This window comes from Rissa tridactyla, chromosome 4 (genome assembly GCF_028500815.1).
Source record: "Rissa tridactyla isolate bRisTri1 chromosome 4, bRisTri1.patW.cur.20221130, whole genome shotgun sequence".
NCBI classification, from domain to species: Eukaryota; Metazoa; Chordata; class Aves; order Charadriiformes; family Laridae; genus Rissa; species Rissa tridactyla.
In genome coordinates this window covers 1,607,736-1,629,653 of record NC_071469.1, presented here as the reverse complement: position 1 = coordinate 1,629,653, position 21,918 = coordinate 1,607,736, and the positions used below count along the sequence as shown (strand labels likewise).

Here is a 21,918-nt window from a genome sequence, read left to right as displayed (position 1 = left end):
ACCCCTCATTTAATACTTTAAAAAGGTCTTTTTTTGAATAAATAAGCCGTTTTTTCAGGGTCGGGGGGGGGGGGATGTCGGTCGCCGGGCTGAGGAGGGGGGAGCCGGTACAGGCGGGATGCCCGTGCAGCGGCGCTCGCCGGCCTTCCCGTCTCTGACGTCACGCACCCCCTCCACCCCCCCCTACGTCACGGCCGTCCCCGTGGGCACGGGCTGTGATGTCACGGCCGGTTTGGGAGCGGCGCAGGTTCGGCGGGGCTGGGCCCAGGGCGGGCGGGGGGAGGGGGGCAGCGCCGGGGGCGAGAGGAGCCGAAAAGAGCCGAGCGGAGCCGAAGAGGGGCGGGCGGGGCCGAGCGGGCGGGGGGCGCGTTGCCATGGGAGCGGGGAGGGCCCGGCGGAGCGGGCCGGGCCGGGCCGGGCCGGGCTGAGGGCCGACCCCCCCCCCCCCGCCCCGACCCCCGCCACAGGCGCTGCCCCCCGCCGCCATGCTCATCAAGGAGTACCATATCCTGCTGCCCATGAGCCTGGAGGAGTACCAGGTGGCCCAGCTCTACATGATCCAGGTGGGGCCTGGGGGCGGGGGGGGTCTGAGCATGGGGAGCTGAGGGGTGCGGAGGGGCTGTGGGGGTGAGTACAGAGCGTGGGGGGGGTGCGGGGGGGCTTGTGGGGATGAGTCTGAGGGGCTGAGCATGGACACTGAGGGGGTGCAGAGGGCTGTGGGGCTGAGTATGGGGGGCTGTGGGGTGCAGGGGGCTGTGGGGCTGAGCACAGAGCTGAGGGGTTCAGGGGCCTGGGGGGGTTCAGGGGGCTGTGGGGCTGAGCATGGAGCCTGAGGGGTGCAAGGGGCTGTGGGACTGAGCATGGGCAGCTGTGGGGCTGAGTACCGAGCTGTGGGGCTGAGTGTGGAGCCTGGGGGTGCCGAGGGCTGTGGGACTGAACATAGGCAGTTGTGGGGTGCAGGGGGCTGTGGGGCTGAGCATAGATCCTGGGTGTGCAGGGGGCTGTGGGGTGCAGTGGGCTGTGGGGCTGAGCATAGGGGGTGCAGGGGCCTGTGGCGCTGAGCATGGAGCCTGGGTGTGCAGGGGGCTGTGGGGCTGAACCCTGAGGGAGTGTAGGGGGGCTGTGGGGCTGAGCAGAGAGTCTGGGTGTGCAGGAGGCTCAGGGGGTGCAGGGGGCTATGGGTCTGAGCATGGGGGGCTGTGGGGCTGAGCACAGAGCCTGGGGGATGCAGGGGGATGTGGGGCTGAGTCTGGGGGGCTCATCATAGAGCCTGAGGGGGTGTAGGGGGCTGTAGGGCTGAGTATAGGGGTGTGAGGGGCTGTGGGACTCATCACGGAGCCTGAGGGAGTGCAGGAACCTGTGGGGCTGAGCACTGGAAGGTGTGGGGGTCTGTGGGGCTGAGCATAGGGGGGTACAGGGGTCTATGGGGCTGAGTCTGGGGGGCTGACCATGGACCCTGAGAGGGTGCCGGCGTCTGTGGGGCTGAGTGTGAGGAGCTGGGGGGCTGCAGGGGTCTGTGGGGCTGAGCCTGGAGCTGAGGGGTGCAGGGTTCTATGGGTCTGAGCATGGAACTGAGGGGTGCAGGGGGCTGTGGGGCTGAGCGTGAGGAGCTGGGGGTTGCAGGGGTCTGTGGGGCTGAGCACGGAGCTGGGGGGTGCAGGGGACTGTGGGGCTCAGCACAGAGCCTGGAGGGCGCAGGGGGGTGTGGGGCTGACCCCAAGGGATGGGCAGGGTGCGGAGGGTGTCACTGAGGTTGGGTGGGTTTGAGGGCACAGAGCTGAGCAGGGGCTCCCAGGAGCACGTGTGGGGCTGCGGGTGTCACCACACGGGGACCAGGGCTTGCGGGGAGGGTACAGGAGCCTGTGAGGTGCCAGGATATGGGGACACGTGGGTCTCAGGGTTCGGGGGTGCCGGGGGGGGGGTGGGCTGTGCTCACCCAGCGGCTCTCCCTGCAGAAGAAGAGCCGGGAGGAGTCGAGCGGGGAGGGCAGCGGGGTGGAGATCCTGGCCAACCGGCCCTACAGCGACGGCCCCGGCGGCAGCGGCCAGTACACACACAAGATCTACCATGTGGGCTCCCACATCCCCAGCTGGTTTCGAGCGCTGCTCCCTAAGGCCGCGCTGCAGGTGGAGGAGGAATCCTGGAACGCCTACCCTTACACCCGCACCAGGTGGGAGCCGGTGGGGATGTGGGGTGGGCTGTGGGGCCGACTGTGCTACCGGGCTCATCCCCGTCCCCACGCGTCCCCCAGGTACACCTGCCCCTTCGTGGAGAAGTTCTCCATCGAGATCGAGACATACTACCGGCCGGACGCGGGCCAGCAGACCAATGTCTTCAACCTGAACGCGGCTGAGAAGAGGCAGAGGATTTTGGGTGCGTACGGCCGCCGCGAGGCTGGCTCGGGGCGGCGGGCAGGACCCGATGCCTGCCGGGGTTCCCACGCGGGGCTCCCCGGGCTGGGTGCGTGGGTGTGCTGCGGGGCCTGAGGGGCTCGGCTTCCCTGCCAGCTGCGGGGGTTTGTCTGCAACGCACTCAGCTTTGCTCTCTTTGCCGTCCCTTGCGTTCTGGGGACAGCTATGGGGCGACCTTGTCGGGGGAAGGTTCCTGTGCCCTGAGCTGCCTGCCCCCTGCCTTGGCAGCTCGGCTAAATTAGAGTCCCTGTTAAAGATGTTTTGGGGGGCAATTTCATCCTCCGCCTTCTTCCCTTGCTTGTATATTTGTTTGCAGTCCTTTCCTTCCTGGTGCCAGCCTGCTCCCCTCTCCGTGTCCCTGTCCCGTGCTCCGGCTCCTGTCCCATGTGGTCTGGCACGGCTTTGTTTTCCCAGCTCCTCTCTGAGTGTACGTGAGAACACGCGCTGGGTGTTTTGGATCAGCATGTCCCCATTTTCCCACCCCGTCCTGCTTCCCCTGCTCCCCAGGGCTTTGCTCCAGTTTGCTCTCTGCATCCAGGCTGGGGAGCTTGCCCAGGGGACCGGTGGGCAGAGCTGGAAGCCCGGGGTGGGATTCCTCCCTCACTGGCGGGTTTGGCCCCGGCCGCTGCAGCTTCCCTTTCCCGGCAGTGTTGATCTGGTCGTTTTAGGCACGGGAGTGCAGAGCGTGACGCGCTACCTCTTAAAATGGAGGCCTAAAATAGGCACTTGGAGGAAATGATTCATCTGACCTATTTCTCTCATTGGTTCTTGCGGCACTGGGGATGTCCAGCCAGGATACCGGTGGCTTGGGCCAGGGGGGACAAATTTTGACCCTGCCACTGCAGGGCAGCGACCGGGGCCAAGCAGACAGCAGGGAGGGCACGGCCCTGTGCCCGCTGCCTGCTGCCCTGCCTCATTTCCCATCCCATGGGTGTTCTGTAGGGCACGCTGCGTCTCGGGTGGCTGCAGCGTCCCACAGGGAGCAGGGCCGGTGTGGGACTGGCCCCGACATGGACCCCGCTGGGGTTTTCTTTGCCAGCTCTCGCTCTCACCCCGGTGTCCCGTATCACTGACGGATTTAAACCGAATCTCACGTTTCAAAGGGCAGCGGAGTAACGTGGTCTGGGCTGCCGGGGTGACCCGCAGGGATAACGGCCCCCTCGCCAATTTTCTTGCGGTGGTAAAAGCAGACAGACCCGTCAGTCGTCGCGCGAGTCACGCTGCCAGGAGCTGCTCGGGGATGGCAGCTCCTGTCCCGGCTCCTCGCTGCCGACCGTGGTATGCCGCCATCTGAGCTGCTCGGCTAGCCCCTCGGGCCCTGATTTAAGGGCTCGCGTTTGCCACACAATTTGGAAGCCCTGCGGTGTGTTTTGCAGGCTGGGGAGGTTTAGAAGGGTTGCGACGCTTTTCAGTTTCAGCTACCCACCACAGGAAAAATCCTTGCTTCAGAGCTCCTGCGCTGCAACTCTCCCTTGCTTTATGAGTCTTAAAAATCCTTTTTTCCCCCCTTTTTTTTTTTTTAGGCCTGAGCTGGAGGAAGAGGCCAGTGGGCACCTCAGGGGCACCAGTGTGGGCAAATAAATGCAGAGTCTGGCACAGCCTGGGGACAGGGTGGGGGGGTCTGACTGGGGACAGCTCTATAGGAAGGTCCTGGGGGCCAATGGGGTGCCCTGGGACCCCCCAAGGACCCCCCCAAGATCAGGCTGGAGGGAGCTGGCCTGGAGCAACCAAACTGCAGGACACTTTGCGCAGGGTTGGGCTCAAACGGCTCCCCAGGGTCTGTTGGATCATGTTTTTCCTGGGTGCCATCCATGAGCATCCCCCTCCAGTTTTGGGGAGTCCACCCCCATTTGGGGAGAGGGCGGTGTTGCCATCACACCCCCCGCCTTGACGGGGGCTCCTCCCGGGTCGTGTGGCGGTTTTGCTGTGCTCCGTGCCCTGTTTTCGGGGCAACCTGGGGTCCGGGGGTGGGGGGTGGGGGGGGGGCAGCTGGCGAGGCTCATCACTGCACCGAGCTGCTGGATCCGGCTGTCCTCGGCACCAGCCCCCACGTCCCCCGGGGTCGCCGGGGCCACTCTCCCAGCTGCCAAATCTCCTGGCTAATGCGCGTATGTGTGTCAGCCCCGGCTCTTTGCACGCCTCGCCGCCTCCGCGCCTCCCCCCGCCGCCCCTGGTGCCTCTCGCAGCCGCGCTGCACTGCTCCGCGGGGCGCAGGATCAGGGCCCCGTGCAGGGCCGGGACGTTTTTGGGTGCACCCAAGGGTGCTTTTGATGTTACAACCGCAGGATAAAGAGAGTTTGCTACCGGCTGTTGGGCATTGTGGAAGTAACTTGCTCCCCTGATTTTTGTGTGGTTTCCCCCGCTTTTCTGCCCAAGGCGTCTCCCAGCTTCCCGTGTCCCCTTGCTTAGCCCCATGGGGTGACGAGCGCTGCTCTCCCCACAGACACCATCGATATCGTGCGTGACCCCATCTCCCCCGGGGAATACAAGCCTGAGGAGGACCCCAAGCTCTACCACTCGGCCAAGACGGGCCGGGGCCCTCTGGGGGACGACTGGCTGGAGGCGGCGGCCAGCGGACCCCTGATGTGCGCCTACAAGCTCTGCAAGGTGGAGTTCCGCTACTGGGGGATGCAGTCCAAAATCGAGCAGTTCATCCACGACGTGGGTGAGTGCGGGGCAGCAGCGGCGAGCCCTCGATCGCCAGCACCTCGGCGCTGCTTGAGGGGACAGGTTTGGGGAGCCCCGAGGCCATGCTGGGGTCGATTCCCCCCCATCCCCATCGCAGGTTTGCGGAAGGTGATGCTGCGCGCCCACCGCCAGGCTTGGTGCTGGCAGGACGAGTGGACGGACCTGACGATGGAGGACATTCGGCAGCTGGAAGAGGAGACGGCGCGGATGCTGGCGCAGAAGATGGCCAAGTGCGGCGAGGCCGAGGAGCCCCCCACTGCTGGGCCCAGCCCCGAGGGGCGGACGGAGCCGGGGGGAGCCAGTGGGCAAGAAGGGGCTGAAGCGCAAGGATCGTCGGATGCCTCTCCTGATGATACCTTTGCCAAGCAGTGGTCCACCTCTTCCCGGTCTTCCTACTCTTCCCAGCATGGAGGTGAGAGACCAGGTCCTGCCTGGGTGGGAGGGGGACCCCCATGGGGACTCCTAAACCCCCGGCTGCTGCTGTGCTCCATAGGAGATGTGTCAGGGGACCCTCTCTTCCCTGGCCTGGGTCTCCCAGGGGGTCTCTGGGTGCCCCGGTCTGGCCCTGGGTCTCCTGGTATGGCTCTGGGTGCAAGAGCAGGGGGAAGCTGTGGGGCAGGAGCGGGGTCTTGCTGCGGGGGCGCTCTGGGTGCTGACCCCGTGCCGGTGGCAGGGGGGGTGTCTCCTCAGAGCCTGTCCGAGTGGCGGATGCAGAACATCGCTCGCGACTCTGAGAACAGCTCCGAAGAGGAGTTTTTCGATGCCCACGGTACAGTGGGGCAGCCCCATGGCTCAGCGTTTTGGTGGCAGGGACCAGGCACCAGCTTGGGGTGCCCGGTGGGGGGGCCCTTGCGGGCTCCCCACCCAGCGCCCCCTCCCTGCCACCGCAGAGGACCTGTCCGACAGTGATGAGGTCTTTGCGAAGGAGATGACGAAGTGGAGCTCCAATGACTTCTTGGACACGCTGGAGCGGCCGGCGGAGTTGGACGACGCGCTGGGTGAGTGGCGGGGGGGCTCCGGCCCCAAACCCTGGTGTGGGCATCCTGGGAGGGGGCTGACCCCCATCTGGACACCCCAGCTGGGCTCACCGGGGCCATGTGCTTGCAGGGGAGGGAGCCAGCGCTGCCAAGGTGGATGGGGATGGACTGGGGACATCCGGCTTCGCTGAGGTGCGTGCCCCGCTCGTCCCCTCCCTGGGGCCGTGCCCCCTGGCTGTTGTCCCCAGCATGGGTGCCGATGGCAGTGCTCTCCTTCCCGCAGGGCGGCTCAGCGGAGAGCGCGGTGCAGGCGTGCCGGATCCACGCCCTCTTCCTCATCCTCCACAGCGGTAACATCCTGGACCAGGGAGCGGGCGAGCCGGGCTCCAAGCAGGCGGACGTGCAGACGCTGGCGGCCACCTTCGATGCCGTCACCCGCGTCCACTTCCCTGAGGCGCTGGGGCATGTGGCGCTGCGCCTGGTGCCCTGCCCGCCCATCTGCGCCGCCGCCTATGCCCTCGTCTCCAAGTACGGATGGCAGCACTGTGTGCCATGCCATGGGGCAAGGAGGGGGCTGTCCTCTTGGAAATCCACACCAGGGCCGCAGGAGGGGACTGGGGAGGTGGTGGCCTCAGAGGGGACTTTCCTTCTCCCAGTGTGGCATCAAGGGGATGGAATGGGATGGGATGGAAAGGGGATAGCTCCTGGTGCAGCATCCTGGGGTAAGCAAGTGGCGTGCGGAGGGATGGGGACATCGGGGCAGCCCCATTCATCCTTCCCTCCATGTCCTTCTCAGGCTCAGCCCCTACAGCCATGACAGGGACAGCCTGTCCAGCAGCCAGGACCACATCCCGCTGGCGGCCCTCCCGCTCCTGGCCACCTCCTCGGGGAGCTACCAGCACGCCGTCGGTGCCGTCATCGCTCGTGCCAACCAGGCGTACAGCGCCTTCCTGCACTCCGGGGAGGGGGCCGGCTTCTGCGGCCAGGTGAGAGGGGATTTGGGGAAAACTCTGCTTTGGGCTCCAGCTGGGACTTGGCTCTGTCGAGGACCATGTTCCCCCTGTGCAGAGGACTTGGGGGCTCCGTCCTTCGCCCTTGGCACGGGTGCATGCTCTCTGCAGGTGGTGCTGCTGGGGGACTGCGTGGGCGGCATCCTGGGCTTCGACGCGCTCTGCCAGAGCCGGGCGGGCTCGGGGGGCAGCCGCAGCAGCAGCCGCCGTGGCAGCCTGGTGAGTGCCGGCACCCTGCCGTGGGTCAGGGAGGGTGGGGAAGGGTGCTGGGGTGCAGGGTGGGCAGGAGGTGCCGGTGGTGGCTAAGCAGGGGCTGGGCGCTCGCTGCCTCTCCCCCCGCAGAGCACGGAGCCCATCTCCCCCGAGCTGTGCGGCGGCAGGGACCCACTGGCCGATGGGGCGGATGGAGCAACGGGGTCAGGCCAGGCGAGCCCCGAGCCAGGGGCACAGCCACCCTGCCGGGAGCAGGGGGACAGCCACCATCACAGCTCCTCGTGCAGGTGAGAGCAAGGGGGATGGTTGGCAGCATGTCCCCGCGGGAGCCCGGCTGATCTCCCGACTAATTTTGTGCTTTATGGAAAAGGGCGAATTTCCCATCTGCGCCAGCCTGGGAAGGAGCATTGCATGGGGGCAGCCTGCCTCGGGGGTGTTTTGCTGGAGCTCCCCTGCTTCCAGCAGCTCCTCCGGGCTAACGGGGCCGTGCTGGGCACAGCTTTGTCCCCAGGCTGGTGGGAGCGGGATGGCACCATCCCTCCCCATGCCCACCGGCCCCGCTGTCCCAGCCTGCAGGGCAGCGAGGCCCCGCTGGAGGCAGAGGCACCGCGGAGCGGCACCGCGGCGCTGGACGGGGCGGAGGGCACCGGCACCCGCCTCGACTTTAAGGTATCCGGCTTCTTCCTCTTTGGCTCCCCGCTGGGTCTGGTGCTCGCGCTGCGCAAGACCGTCATGCCCGCTCTGGATGGTGAGGACCCCCGCCAGCCGCGGTGCCAGCCCCCGGCCCCTCCCCAAAGAACCCCGCTTGCGTTTGAGCCCCTTGCACACCCAGCCCTGGCTGTGTGGGTGTTGGCATTGGTCTGTCCCCAGGCGTCCCCTTCCCCGCCCTGTGCCAGCCCCAGCTTGTCCCCTGTCTGTCACCTGTGTCCTGGGTTTGCCTCACCAGCCTTTCCTCTCACTGGGTTCTGCTTTCTCCCTGCTGGGTTCAGACCTCCCGGCTGCTCTGCCCCGTGCCCACCGGCCCTCGTGCCCCGTCCCTGTCCCCACTGGCCTCCTCGCCACGCAGGCTGGGCAGCCCTGACCCCCCCTCTCTCTGCCCCAGTGGCTCAGCTGCGTCCCGCCTGTGAGCAAATCTACAACCTCTTCCACGCTGCCGACCCCTGCGCCTCTCGCCTGGAGCCCCTCTTGGCCAAGGCCTTCCACGCCGTCCCACCGCTCAGCGTGCCCCGCTACCAGAAGTACCCCCTGGGTGATGGCACCTCGTCCCTGCTGGGTGAGTAGCCCCCGCGCCAGACTGGTCCTGAGCAGCCCTGGGGTGCGCTGGGGGCTCCAGCATCGTGCCGGGGTACCCACAGCACCCACAGCACTGCAGGAGCCCAGCTGGGGTGGGGGGAAAGTGATGTGCAAGCCCTGCCCACCCCTTTGGGGCTCTGCTGGAGGCGGGGGTTCCAGGGTGGTTGGTGTCCCCAGGGGAGTCCGGGTGGCCTCACTCATCTCTCTCCACAGCGGAGGCCCTGCAGATGCACTCTGCCCTGTTCCTGCCCGAGGTGGACATGGCTGCCCCCCCCACCCCCACTGGCAGCTTTGGGGGCTTCTGGAGGGGCAATGAGCCGGGGGAGGCCACCGCTTCCGCCAGCACCAACGAAGTCGTCAAGAGTGAGTGCCCTCCCTGCCTGTGCCGTCCCTGCCCATTCCATGCCATGCCGGCACCTTGGGATGAGGTCCAGGGACAGATTCATTCCAGCTTTCCCCACAGTCCTGGAGCGCTGGTGGGGCCCAAAGCGCATCGACTACTCGCTGTACTGCCCCGACGCCCTCACCGCCTTCCCCACCATCACCCTGCCCCACCTCTTCCACGCCAGCTACTGGGAGTCCTCCGACGTGGTGGCCTTCATCCTGCGCCAGGTATGGTGGGCATGGCGGGGCGGGCAGCAGAGCTCGCCGGGGCTGGTGGAGGCTGAGCTGGGGCCATGCTGCTCGGTAGGTGATGGAGAAAGAGGGGCCGCAGCCAGCGGAGAGCGAGGAGAGCTCTATCTACAGCCCCGCTATCCCCCGGGAGAAGTGGCAGCGCAAGCGCACCCAAGTGAAGATTCGGGTATGTGCCCTGTGGCCATCGGGAGCCCAACCCTTTGCCGGGGCAGCACTGAGCTCTGGCTGTCCCCGGGTGCCCAGGCACACCCCTGGCCGTGGGGTGATGCAGCTGGGAGGGTTTGATCCCATCTGCCAGGAGGATGCTGGGGTGGTTCCGCAGCCTGGTGGGGCCCATGTGCCCCCTCGGGGGCTCCCTCAGCTCCCACAGGCTGCTGAGTGTCTCGTGTCCCCGCAGAACGTGACGGCCAACCACCGGGCCAGCGACGTGATCGTGTGCGAGGGCAAAGCGCAGGTCCTCAGCGGGCGCTTCATGTACGGACCCCTGGATGTGGTGACGCTAACCGGGGAGAAGGTATGGCTGGGCTCATGGGTGCCACCAGGACCCCGTCAAACAAGGTGGGGATGCCCAGGAAGGGGCATGAGGCTGGTGTCATTCATGGCACAAGAAGGGATGTGGTGAACAGGAGGCCATAGGACCTTGTGGGATGGGGGGAGAGGGTTGTAAGGACTTGTAGGCTGGGGACATGGCAGGATCTGGAGGTTCGGTCCACGCTCAGCCCTTTTCCCTCTCCTAGGTGGACATCTACATCATGACGCAGCCACTGTCGGGGAAGTGGCTGTACTATGGCACTGAGGTGACAAGTGGCAGTGGGCGCCTGACCTTCACCATCCCTCCAGACAAGGCTCTGGCCATCGGCATCTACCCCGTGCGCATGGTGGTCAGGTGAGCTGCAGGTGTGCGGTGCCACCTCGGTTCCTCCTCCAGCCCTTTTGGCAGAGGTCCCTGGCTCCCTCTGCGGCAGAGCCGGTGCTGAGCATCCCTGCTCTCCCGTCCCAGGGGGGACCACAGCTACGCCGAGGCGTACCTGACAGTGGTGGCCCGGGGCACCGAGTCGGTCGTGTTCAGCATCGATGGCTCCTTCACTGCCAGTGTCTCCATCATGGGCAGCGACCCCAAAGTGCGGGCGGGGGCTGTTGACGTCGTACGGTAGGTGCCCTTCTCATGGTGGGGAGAACCCGCCCCTCCTTTTGTGGTGTGGTGACAACCTGAGTGGGGTAGCGGGGGCATCGGAGCAGTCTGCTCTCCCAGGGATGAGCTGGGGCATCTCCCATCACCCAGAGGCTTTTCACAGCAAAAAGGCTGCTCCCAGTTCTGGTCCCAAAACCTGCTGTGGTACCCCACAGCTCTGCTGTGCCTTCAGCCTTGCTAAAATCCCTGTGGGGATGAAGGTTTCGGAGGCAGCACCCATGTGTGATGTGCTGGGAGATGCTCGGTGGCCTCCTGCCAGCAGTACTGTCCCCGCACAGGCTCCTGGCACCAACATGTGTCCCCTCCTAGGCACTGGCAGGACTCAGGCTACATGATCATCTACGTGACGGGACGCCCCGACATGCAGAAGCACCGCGTGGTGGCCTGGCTCTCCCAGCACAACTTCCCCCACGGCGCCGTCTCCTTCTGCGATGGGCTCACCCATGACCCCCTGCGTCAGAAAGCCGCCTTCCTCCAGAGCCTGCGCACCGAGGTGGGGATGGGGACGCTGGTGGGGTGGGGACGCGGTAGTGGTGGTGGTGTTGGAGGGGTAGCGTGGGCTGTGCCCCAGCCGGTGCCCCTCAGTCCTGGGGGTCAGTGGAGCTGCAGGTGGAGGTGCTCAGAGTTAGACTATGCCACAATGGCAGAGCTGGCACCGACCCCCTGCCCCAGGACCCTGTTGGAGAGGATCCAGAGGTGGCCATGGAGATGCTGGGAGGGCTGGAGCCCCTCTGCTGTGGGGACAGGCTGAGAGAGCTGGGGGGGTTCAGCCTGGAGAAGAGAAGGCTCCAGGGAGACCTTCCAGCCCCTTCCAGGCCCTAAAGGGGCTCCAGGAAAGCTGGGGAGGGACTCTGGATCAGGGAGGGGAGCCATGGGACGAGGGGGAAGGGTTTTCCACTGCAAGAGGGGAGATTTGGATGAGATCTGAGGAAGAAATTCTTGGCTGTGAGGGTGGTGAGCCCCTGGCCCAGGTTGCCCAGAGAAGCTGTGGCTGCCCCATCCCTGGAGGGGTTCAAGGCCAGGTTGGACGGGGCTTGGAGCAACCTGGGCTGGTGGGAGGTGTCCCTGCCCAGGGCAGGGGGTGGCACTGGGTGGGCTTCAAGGTCCCTTCCAACCCAAACCATTCTGCGATTCTATGACCTCGCTCAGGGCACAGAGGGGCACCTCCCAGCCCGTGGGCATTGCAACCATCCCTCATAAAACAAGCGTGTCCCAGTCCCCTGGGGGTGGCTGTCCCTCTGGGAGGAGTCGCTCCCTGCCCTAATGCTCCTCTCCGTGGGCAGGCGGAGATCACCATCGTCGCTGGCTACGGCTCCACCAAGGATGTCTCAGTCTACAGCTCGCTGGGGCTCGCGCCGGCGCACATCTACATTGTGGGCCGGGCCGTCAAGAAGTTCTCCAACCAGTGCCAGGTACAGTGGCAGGGCTGGGGATGGGCTGGGGCTGCAGGGGACAATTGCTGACCCCACTGGGGTGGCGGGAGCACGTGATGGCCAGGGCCACCAGCTTAGGCTGTCTGTGGGTCCCACAGTTCCTGTCTGAGGGCTACGTAGCCCACCTGGCTCAGCTGGAGGCGGCGGCCCTGGCCCACTCCCCCAAGGGACCCCCACGGCCTGTGCTGGGCAAAGGCACCTACGGCTGCCCGGCGCCTGTCGACTTCCTCCGCAAGCAGAGCCAGCTCCTGCGGTCGCGGGGCTCCAGCCAGGCGGAGCGGGACGGGGGGCCCCCGTCGGCACCCCCCGGGTTGCCCCGGGCCAAGCCCCGCAGCGTCAGCCTCAAGCTGGAGGGTGAGGAGTGAGGGTGGCGTGGCCACCGTCCCCCTCTCCGCTGCAGCCTTCGTTTCCCAGCCAGGAGCACCTGGGGCCGCAGCGTGTGACAGGCCCCGAGCTGACAGGACAGAGATGAGGGTGCTGGGTCCCCCCCAAAACTGTGGGGAGGGCTGAGAGTCAGCGCTCTGAGCCACCCCAGGGGCCAGAGCCATCCCCTCGGGACTGAGCCACCCCGTGTCCCCCCTGCTGCCACCCAGCTCTGCCTCCACCCTGCTGCCCCTGTCCCCCCATGTCCTTTGGGGCTGCAGAGCTGCTGCTGGGCAGTGCCCGGGGCATGTTTGCCCCACGGCGAACCAGCGTGCTGCCCCCCGGGGTCATCTGTCCCCGGGCAGCGTTGTGGGGGCTGTGGCTGTGCCCCAGGGCAAGTGGCATCTCCCTGCTCCCTACCTATTTATTTCAGTTCAGTGTTGCCAGACGTGGGGCAGGGGAAGGGCCGGGATTCAAAAGCGGTTCCTTTGTTCTCTTCGTTTCGTTGTGAAATAAAGCGATGTAAAGACGAGGTGCCGGGGCTCACGTGTCTGCTCTGTACCCAGTCACCCACCCTGGACCCGGGCACACGGCATCACACAGCAAGGTGGCCTTGGGGTATCGCAGTTGGGTCAGGAGCAATTTAGGACACATCATGGGGGGGAAAAACAACCTCTGTTCCTGCTGGGAAATGCAGGCGGGAGCACCCCTGGGCTGCTCTGCTGCTCTCAGGTACGCGCTGACGCCGACACGGGGCTGGGGGGGGGGGTTGCGTGAGCAGTTAAACCTTTTGCACAAGAGCAGAGCCGGGGCGTTAGGGCAGGGCTGGAGGGACACAGTGTCTGTGTGCGTTAGAGCTGCTTTTACACCTTCAGCCCAGGACGGAGCCTGCGGGAGAGTCATCTTGGCTCTACCCCTTAGAACAGTCATTGAGCAGCTTTAACGCATCCATGACGGGGGTGGGAGCGCTCACTACAGTCAGCAAGGGCTCGGTTTTGCAGCGAGTTTGCAAGGCCTCAGGGCCAGGGCTTGCCAGGCTCCCTGTTCCTGGGCTGCCTGCAACTTTGTTTTACCTCATTTACCTCTAACAGCAATTTTTCTAATTGACCAGGTGCCTGTGACTAGTTTTACTTTTGTTTATCGTGGCATAACATGACCAGAGTTTTATATAGATAGCAATAACGAGCAGTTAGTCTATATAAAATATTTACGACGCTGACATGGTGACGTAGTTTAGAGGAAACACCGGCTTGGGACGATAGCAGCGGCCTTGAGAAGTAACGATGCAGGACGTGGCGCGGAGTACAGGCAGGAAGGGGAAAGGACGGGGCCGAGGCTTGGCACCGCGGCTGTGAACAGCTCGGCCAGCCCCAGGCGCTGTGGTTCAGCCCAACGTAAAGTATAAAAACATCAAACAAAGAAAAGAACTTGGCAGAAAGCAGCGGGCTTGAGCTCAGTGTCACCCTACGCGTCCCTTCCCGGCGTGACAATGAGCGTAGCCGAAGCCCAGCAAGGAGCTTCACCTTTACATTGCACTTTACATTGCCGCGATTGCTATACGCTGCGTAATACTGCGACTTAAGTGCACTGCCGTGTCACAGGGCCGTGGCGAGCTCCCGGGGCCACTTCAAATGACTTCAAATAAGTAAAATTTGTATTAAACATTAATAAACATCAATGAACATTCCACATGTGGAATATCTAAAAAGAACCTGTTCCGAGAGCGTCGGGCTCTCCGCTGCGGCCGTGGGCTCTACTGGGAGAAGATGCCCTTGAAGCGGATCTTGTCCTCGGCATCCTTCTCCCGCAGGCGGGCTTCCAGGCTCCGCAGCTCCTTGGAGACGACGGGGCGCAGCGAGGGGTCGAGGGCCAGCACTTTGGCGAAGTCAGCCTGTGCCTCCGTCACGTTCCACACCGCCGCGTGGGCCTTCCCCCGCTTGAAGTAGGCCTTGACGTTGTCTGCAGGGAGAGAGCTGCTGGACCAGCGGAGCACGGGGGGCCCTCCCCGGTACCCCCTCACCCCACCAGCACCCACCACAGCCATCCCGGCCACCCCGTGGCTCCTTACCCTCGTACTTGTTGAGGATGGAGGAGCAGTGATCCAGCACCTCGTAGTACTCCTCACACTGCAGCTTGCATTGGCAGTAATTTAACAGCAGGGGGGTGATCTTCTGGTCCAGCTCGATCCAGTCCGGAGAGCCAGGCTGCTCCTGCAGGGAGAACAAGGGGAAGCTCCCAAGCCCCGCACACTGGCAGGGATGGGGGGAGACCTGTGCACACCCCAGAGAAGGCCCAGGGTGCCCCACCTTCATCTGCAGGTTCTTGAGACAGGCGATGGCATCGTAGTATTTGGCAGCTGCCTCCTGCACCTTGCCCTGCCGGTACAGCTCGTTGCCTTCCTTGTGGATCAGGGGTACGGCCTGTAGCTTCTCCTCGTCCGTCATGGCCCATGGGTCCTGCTGGTAGGAGCCGGGTGCCTCCACCTGCCGGCACCCCGTCATGAGGGCAGAGCCCCAGCCCCACACCATGGTGGGTGCTGGTGGCCATCACCGAGCTCCTCCTGGCCCAGGGCTAGGACCGGGAGTGCCTCGGCCACCCCTACGCAGGCTGGCGCCTCACCTTGAGCACTTCGATGTCGAAGATGAGGGGCTGGGGGTTCTTCTGGAGCTCGTCGAGGTCGGGGTAGCCCAGGGAGTAGTGGTCGTGCAGCTGGGCGATGCTGCAGCAGTGCCGCTGCCCCTCCAGCGGGTCCTTCCCCGCCGCGATGTTGCGCAGGCTCTTGGACACCAGCGGGTAGAGCACCACGTGCTGCGGGGCGGGGGGGAGGCGGTGCTGGGACGGGGATGCACCGGGACGGGATGGGGAGTGGGGGGGGACAACGGGGACCGGGATGCTCCGGGGCTCTAACCCCCGCATCGGGGCCTAACGAGGGGAATGTGCCACGGGTGGGCGTGGTGCAGGCCACGCATCCAAGCCACGCCCCTCGAGCAGCAAACCACGCCCCCTTGGAGCAGACCACGCCCCATTTGCGCACAGACCACGCCCCCGAACCAATCACGCCCCCGCCCCCGAGCAACAAACCCCGCCCCCGAGCAACAAACCACGCCCCCCAGCCGCCACCGGCCCCGGCCCCGGCCCGGCCCCGGCCCACCTTGGCCTCGCAGCGGAAGCGGGCCCGCTCGCCCGGCCGCATGGTGCGCAGGGCCGCCTCCCACACCGGCAGCTTGAACTTCTTGCCGGCGATCAGCTCCATGGGCTTCCCCCGCGCCCGGCTGTCGTCCAGCGGCGTCTCCTCATCCCCGCACCGCAGCGTCCGGTAGTGGAAGGTGGCCTGCGGGGGAGAATAGGCCTCGCCGTCACCATGGCGACCGGGGGGGGGGGCCGCGCATGCGCGCCTCGCCCACTTACCCTCTCCGCACCCCCCAATCCCGGTCCCGTCTCTGACCTTGGTGCCGTCGCGGAAGTCGGGCAGCGGCCCGGTGCCCTCCCGCAGCACCTCCTTGTGCACGCCGTCCGCCCGCAGCTGCTCGACCTGCTGCGCCATCGTCCCCCGCGGCCCGCCCCGCCCCGCCGCCCTTCGGCTGCCTCCGCCGGCGATCGGCTCTTTCCGGAGCGACGCGGCACCGCGCCCGCGCCCCCTGCCGGCGGGGAGGGCGCACCGCGGGGGCGGGGCTACGGGCAGTGGGCGGGGCCAGACCCCTCCGTGGGCGGGGGCAAGAGCAGTGGGCGGGGCCAGACTCCCGGCACCGGCGGCGGCGGAGGCGCGTCCCGGTTCCCGCCATCCCCGACGCCCCCCCAGCGCCCCGGGGGGGAGATTCCGGAATAAAAACCTGCCGTGAGGCTCCACCACATCCCTGGGAGGGCCCCTGGGTGGGCTCTCGATGTCCTTGGTGTCCCTCATGTCCCTGCTGTCCCCGGTGTCGGTCACCTCCCGCCCCGGGGGCACCCCCTCCCGCCAGCACCGGCGGGGTCTCAGTCCCCGGCGGCTCCCCGGTGGCCGTGTGCGGGCAGGGGGGGCCGGGCAGCCCTGGCAGGTCCGCGCTCCATCGTTGGTGACATCTTGGGTGACACCCTTCCGCCGCCATCACGATTTGGGGCTGTTTCTGTGCTTTTTGGTGGCTTTGCCTGGGCTCGCAGAGCTGCAGCTTTTCCATGCCGCCGCGCCTGCTCCTCACCCCGCTCCGTGTCCCACCACCCCGGCCAGGCCATGGCCACCGGCACCGCTCGGCTCCGACAGAGCCCACCAGCTCCTGCCACCGTGGGTGGCCCAGCCCCGTCCTCGTCCTCAAACGCAACCGACACCTCGAGGGAGCTCCTGCTCCCGTCCACGTCCTGCGCCCACCGGTTTTTGCGGGTGCTTGGTCCCGGCTGAGCCGGGTGGGTTTTGCTCCCCCCCCTCCCCCCCCGACCCCGGTGTTGGCTCCGTGCCCCCCATTGGTGGCGTCACCGCAGGCACATGCTGCTGTGTGAAAGCGTGGCGTTATCGGTGGCGCTGCAGGTGGCCGGGGAGCTGCGCGCAGTCGATGCCGACGCCGGGTCCCCGCCGAGGGGGGGTGAAAACCACCTCCTTCCTCCCTCGGGGCACAGCTGCCGGCAGCGTGGTGGCACCGCCATGTGCTGCCAGCCTTCGCGAGGGGCCGGGGATGTGCCACCTGCAGGCACTGCCATGTGCCGGGGGGCTGCTTCCACCTCGGTGTCTCCCCCCTGGGGTCTCCAGGCACCCCCCCGGGGAGGGGAGCACCGCAGGGGTGGGTGCCAGTGTGCTGGGGTCTTTGTGCTTTGCCCCGCGCCATGGTTTTGGTAGGTTTTGGGGTGAATCCCGTTGCCCTTGGGACTGGGCACGTGCCGGGCTCCCAGAGCAGTGTCACCCCCATGGGGGGACACGGGCCCACACGCCCCATGCTGGCTGCAGGTGCCCCGGGTGGGGGCTGGGTCCCCCCTCCCCCGGGGACATCCGGGTGCCGACCCACCGTGGCGAGGTGTGTGACGCCAGCAGCGGAGCCGAGCCTCATATTTGGGCACGGAGTAGGTTATTGGAGGCCGGGGCCCCGCCAGCCGGGGAGATAACCCGCCTGATAACGGCGCAAACGCTGCCGCCGCCTCCATTGGCTCCCGGTTTTGGCGTTGCCTATATATCACCCTCCCCGCGCCGGGGGGTCCGGGACGGCAGGATGGTGCCCATTGGGGCGCTGGGGCTGCTCCTGTGCGTGTGGCTCTGCGGGGGACAGCACCGGGGTAGGGGGCAACCGTGGGGCAGCCGTGGGGCAGCCGTGGGGCAGGGACCCCCCCTGGCCGCACACCGGGCTCAGCACCCTCCTTTGCCGCAGACGCCGGGGAGCTGCGGCTGGTGGGGGGCGGCGGGCGCTGCGCCGGCCGCGTGGAGGTGAAGCACAACGGCGAGTGGGGCTCTGTCTGTGTCTACGACTTCGACTGGGAAGCCAGTTGGGCCACCGTGGTGTGCCGGCAGCTGGGCTGCGGCCGGGTGGCCAGGGCGTCTGCCTATGCCCCGTTCGGGGAGGCCACCGGCCGGATCTGGCTCCAGCCCTTCTTCTGCCGGGGCAACGAGAAGAAGCTGCAGGACTGTCCCCACTTTGGCTGGGGACAGCACTTCTGCGACCACAAGCGGGACGTAGGGGTGACGTGCGCAGGTGAGGAGGGGGGGAATGGCTGTGCCGGGACACCCGCCACGTGCCGGTGTGTCCCCCAGCCGGGCTGAGGCCGTGCCGGTGCCCTGGTGCAGACGCGGTGGAGCTGCGGCTGGCAGCCGGCGGGGGTCCCTGCGCTGGAAGGGTGGAGGTGAAGCTGCAGGGACGCTGGGGCTCGGTAGGGGACGACCAGTGGGACATGGAGGACGCCGAGGTGGTGTGCCAGCATCTGGGCTGTGGCTCGGCCGCCGGCGCCTACTCTGCCAGCAGCAGCTTTGGCAACGGGGAAGGCCCCCTCAGCCTGGCTCTGGTGGACTGCCACGGGGACGAGGCCACCTTCTGGGACTGCGAGATCCGCGGCTGGGGACCCTACGTCGCCCCTCACGACTTCGATACCGCCGTCACCTGCCAAGGTAGGAGCCGGGCGACGGTGGGGACACGCGGCAGTGCCGGCACATCCCTCACCGTGACCCCCCGCGCCGCTCCCGGCAGGGTTTGCCCGGCTGGTCGGTGGTGACGGCGCCTGCGCCGGGCGGCTGGAGGTGCGGCACGGCCGAGCCTGGGTCAGTGTCTGTGAGGACGCCGTGGACATGGAGGCCGCCCGGGTGGTCTGCCGGGAGCTGGGCTGCGGCCAGGCACTGGCCGTCCCCGGCACCGGCCGCTTTGAGGCGGGAACGGGCCTGTTCTGGGAGGGGGGGTTCAGCTGCACCGGCACCGAGCCCCTCCTCGCCACCTGCGCCCGCCGGCCAGCCCGCGGCCAGGGTTGCGCCGGCCACGCCAGCATCATCTGCTCCTGTAAGCGCTGGGGACGCTGGGGGGTGTTGGGGGGGTCCTCACACCGGCGTCCCCCCCCAACGCCCTTTCTGCCGCAGCCTACACCGGTTTCCGTCTGGCGGGTGACAGCTCGGGCTGCGCCGGGCGGGTGGAGGTGGAGGTGGGGGGGACGTGGGGGTCCCTCTGCGCCACCGGCTGGGACCTGCCCGACGCCCATGTCCTCTGCCGCCACCTCGGCTGCGGCCCCTCCGCCGCCATCGTGCCACCAGGAGGCTCCTTTGGCGGCGGGGACGGGCCGCTGCGGCCGGACGCCTTCGGCTGCGGTGGGATCGAGCGGCACCCGGGCGAGTGCCCCACGGCGGTGCTGGGGGAGCCCGCATGCCCCCCCGGCCATGCCGCAGCCGTCAACTGCTCAGGTCCGTATGGCCAGGAAAAGCCTCAAGGGGCTTTTGGGACACCCCAAAACTGGGCAGCGGAGCAGGGGAGTTTTGGGGCGAAGGGAAGGCTGAGACAGGGCCCCCCCCCATGGCACCGCCGGGGGTTTTGCAGGCATGGCCGAGCCCCTGCGGCTGGTGGAGGGGGAGAGCCGGTGCGACGGGCGGCTGGAGGTTGCCACGAGCTCCGGGGCTTGGGCCCGCGTGCCGGCGGGGCTGTGGGACGCCCAGCGTGCCACCGTGGTGTGCCAGCAGCTGGGCTGCGGTGTGCCGGAGAAGGTCCACGCCGTGCCGGGCTCGGGCAGCGCGGCGCTGCTGGGGCTGCGGTGCAACGGCAGCGAGGAGAACCTGGCCTGGTGCAACGTCTCGGGGACGGCCACCACGCCGACCGGCAGCCCCGAGGAGGTGGCCGTCGTCTGCTCAGGTGAGTGACCCGGGAAGGGCTGGGGGGTGCCGGCAGCCCGAGTGGCCACCCCATCCCGGTGCTCGCCGTGCCCACAGGCAGCCGGCGGGTGAGGCTGGCCGGTGGCCCCGGGCGGTGCGCCGGGAGGGTGGAGGTCTATGTCGAGGGCACCTGGGCCACCGTCTGCCAGGAAAACTGGGACCTCCTGGATGCCACCGTCGTCTGCCGCCAGCTGGGCTGCGGAACGGCGCTGGCGGCACCCGGCTCCGCTCGCTTCGGTCCCGGCACGGGGCCGCTGTGGCCGGAGGCCGGTGGCTGCGCCGGCACCGAGGCATCTCTCTGGGATTGCCCAGCCCTGGCGCGGCGCGGCTGCCGGCGCGGTGGTGGCGCGGGCGCCGAATGCTCAGGTGAGTGCCCGCGCACCCCCAGAGCGGGGGGGGACCATCGCCCCGAGGGGGGTCCTGCCCCGTCCCTACCATGACACCCCCCCACCCCCTTGCAGAGCATCTCTCCCTGCGGCTGGTGGGCGGCAGCGGCCTCTGCAGCGGGCACCTGGAGGTGCGCTACAACGGGACGTGGGGACGCGTGTGTGCCAAGGGCACCAGCCCCGCCACGGCCACCACCGTCTGCTGGCAGCTGGGCTGCGGGGCCAGGGGGAGGCTGGTGGCCGCCCCGGCCCAGGCCCCGGCCCCCGCCTGGCTGGCCTGGGTGAGCTGCGAGGAGGGGACGCGCTCGCTCTGGCGCTGCCCCTCGGCACCCTGGCGCCTGCAGGCCTGCAGCCCCGGCGGGGACGCCCACGTCACTTGTGATGGGGACATCGAAGGCACGAGCGGGATGACCACCCCGTCCCCGGGGAGCCGCAGCCCGCAGGTTTGCCCAGGTAGCTCTGCCCCCCTGCCGGCAGCCCCCCGCCCCGGGCTGGCCGGGTTCCCCCCCGTCACACCGCCTGGCCGTGTCCCCGCAGATGTCCCCAGCAGCACCGTGGCGACGGCGAGGACCGTGTCGGTGCTCACGGTCCTGTGCGTGGTCCTGGGGACGCTGCTGGGCCTGGCCGTGGGCGCCGTGGCTGTGCAGACCTGCCGTGCTCGCGCCTGGTGGCGAGGTGGGTCCCGGCAGGGGGTGGTTTGGGGGGTTTGGGGGTCCCGGGGCTCCCCCGCCATGGGGCGGCTCGACCCGGTGCCACCCACGGTGCCACCGACCCGGGTGAGCGCTGCCCGTCGTTTCAGGCCCCGGCAAAGCCGTGGACGCCGTCTCGGATGCCATCTACGAGGAGCTGGACTACGCCCTGACGCCCGAGTACCAGGAGGTGCCCAGTCGCCCAGGTGGGTGCAGCCCCCCCGTGCCCCGTGGTTGTTCCCGACGAGGCCGGGGGGGGCTCAGCCCCACCGTAGCGCCGGGTCCTGGTGGTGCGGCACCGGCTCGTCCCCACGCTGTGGCGGTGTCCCCGGTCCCACCGCGGCCCCGCTCGGCGGTGAGGGGCCGTGGCTGCCCATGGTGTCACCCCCAGCAGCCCGTCCTCCCCCTCCCAGGCTCCCCGTCGGAGGAGTCCGGGGCAAAGCTGCCGTATTACAGCGGGGACAGCGTGGAGGAGCGTGACACCAAGGCAGCCCCAGGTAGGGGCAGAGGGCAGGAACCTGGTGGGGAGCCCCGGGGAGAGGGGACACGGCCGGGCGCTGGGGAGCCAAGGGGACACGGACCCCCCCTCGCCCAGGCAAGCCCCGCTCTCAGCGCGCAGCAAAGCATCACCTGTCCCTGCTGGTTGATCCCTGCTGCAGCTCTGGCTGAGAGCTTGCAGGCCCCGTGCCCCCAGGACACCTCCGGTGGCGTGGCCGGAGGGGGGTGGCACAGCCAGACCCCCGCCATAGCCCCCGGTTCACCCCCATCCCCCCCGTGCCTGTCCCAGGCTCCACCGCCCTGCCCGAGCACGGCCCCCCCGACGGCTACGATGATGCCGCGGCCGTGCTGGAAGAGCCCCCCGCTGCTGACACTGGGGACATCTGCGAGGGGGTGGCACGGAGGAGCTGGAGCTGTGTCCCCCCCACAGGTAAGAGGGCCCACGGCCGCCCTGTTCCCTGCAGAGCCACCTCTGGGGGGGCTGGCTGCGGTGGCGGGCAGGGAGCCGGCGGCAAATCCCTGGGGAGTGCGGCAAGACCCCGTCCAGGGTCTGGCAGGGGGGACACGAAGCAGCCCCCCCCGCAAAGAGACCAGCCTTTGCTGTCCCCTAAGGTGGGAGCTGCCCCCCGCCAAGTCGCCCAGGAGACACGAGGGACCCCCCGGGGGACACAAACTATGACGACGTTGGCGTGGGCACCCTGGGGACATCGCTGTGAGGATGGCCGGGCCACACCGGGGGGGTCCCTGGGGACACGCCTGCGGGGTGGCGGGGCTCTGTCCCCACGGAGGGGTGGCCCTGGCCGCAGAGGAGGTCACCGCTCCCTGCCCAGGA

The 21,918-nt window shown here is 67.8% G+C and overlaps 3 protein-coding genes across 5 annotated transcripts; 2 read left to right on the top strand and 1 right to left on the bottom strand.

The window, feature by feature from the left end:
• Positions 1-150: 150 nt before the first annotated feature.
• On the top strand, positions 151-12,748 carry PITPNM1 (phosphatidylinositol transfer protein membrane associated 1). Of its 2 annotated transcripts, XM_054201516.1 has the most exons (25): positions 151-247; positions 468-563; positions 1,956-2,170; positions 2,252-2,373; positions 2,728-2,838; positions 4,855-5,076; positions 5,197-5,511; positions 5,773-5,868; positions 5,990-6,097; positions 6,207-6,268; positions 6,360-6,604; positions 6,873-7,062; positions 7,198-7,305; positions 7,429-7,586; positions 7,869-8,047; positions 8,402-8,572; positions 8,806-8,955; positions 9,056-9,204; positions 9,284-9,394; positions 9,626-9,742; positions 9,966-10,114; positions 10,229-10,378; positions 10,730-10,913; positions 11,704-11,832; positions 11,952-12,748. In XM_054201516.1, exons 2-25 carry the CDS (start codon positions 486-488, stop codon positions 12,216-12,218), a joined length of 3,786 nt encoding a protein of 1,261 aa, XP_054057491.1. In that variant the 5' UTR covers positions 151-247; positions 468-485; the 3' UTR covers positions 12,219-12,748. The 2 variants fall into 2 exon arrangements, with proteins under 2 accessions (XP_054057491.1, XP_054057492.1); XM_054201517.1 differs by lacking the exon at positions 2,728-2,838 and having other exon boundaries at positions 154-247.
• Positions 12,749-13,338: 590 nt separating this feature from the next.
• Positions 13,339-15,815, bottom strand: AIP (aryl hydrocarbon receptor interacting protein). Of its 2 annotated transcripts, none has more exons than XM_054201575.1 (6): positions 15,662-15,815; positions 15,368-15,547; positions 14,836-15,024; positions 14,523-14,699; positions 14,285-14,426; positions 13,339-14,175 (listed from the first exon to the last, which is right to left on the bottom strand). In XM_054201575.1, the coding sequence occupies exons 1-6, from the start codon at positions 15,758-15,760 to the stop codon at positions 13,970-13,972; spliced, it is 993 nt and encodes a 330-aa protein (XP_054057550.1). In that variant the 5' UTR covers positions 15,761-15,815; the 3' UTR covers positions 13,339-13,969. The 2 variants fall into 2 exon arrangements, with proteins under 2 accessions (XP_054057550.1, XP_054057551.1); XM_054201576.1 differs by having other exon boundaries at positions 13,967-14,175; positions 14,293-14,426.
• Positions 15,816-17,387: 1,572 nt separating this feature from the next.
• On the top strand, positions 17,388-21,835 carry LOC128908125 (antigen WC1.1-like). Its single transcript, XM_054197717.1, has 13 exons — positions 17,388-17,451; positions 17,544-17,864; positions 17,957-18,274; positions 18,354-18,656; positions 18,734-19,051; positions 19,185-19,493; positions 19,571-19,879; positions 19,975-20,398; positions 20,468-20,574; positions 20,699-20,794; positions 21,002-21,085; positions 21,376-21,516; positions 21,699-21,835. Exons 1-13 carry the CDS (start codon positions 17,388-17,390, stop codon positions 21,800-21,802), a joined length of 2,898 nt encoding a protein of 965 aa, XP_054053692.1. The 3' UTR covers positions 21,803-21,835.
• The last annotated feature ends 83 nt before the right edge of the window (positions 21,836-21,918 follow it).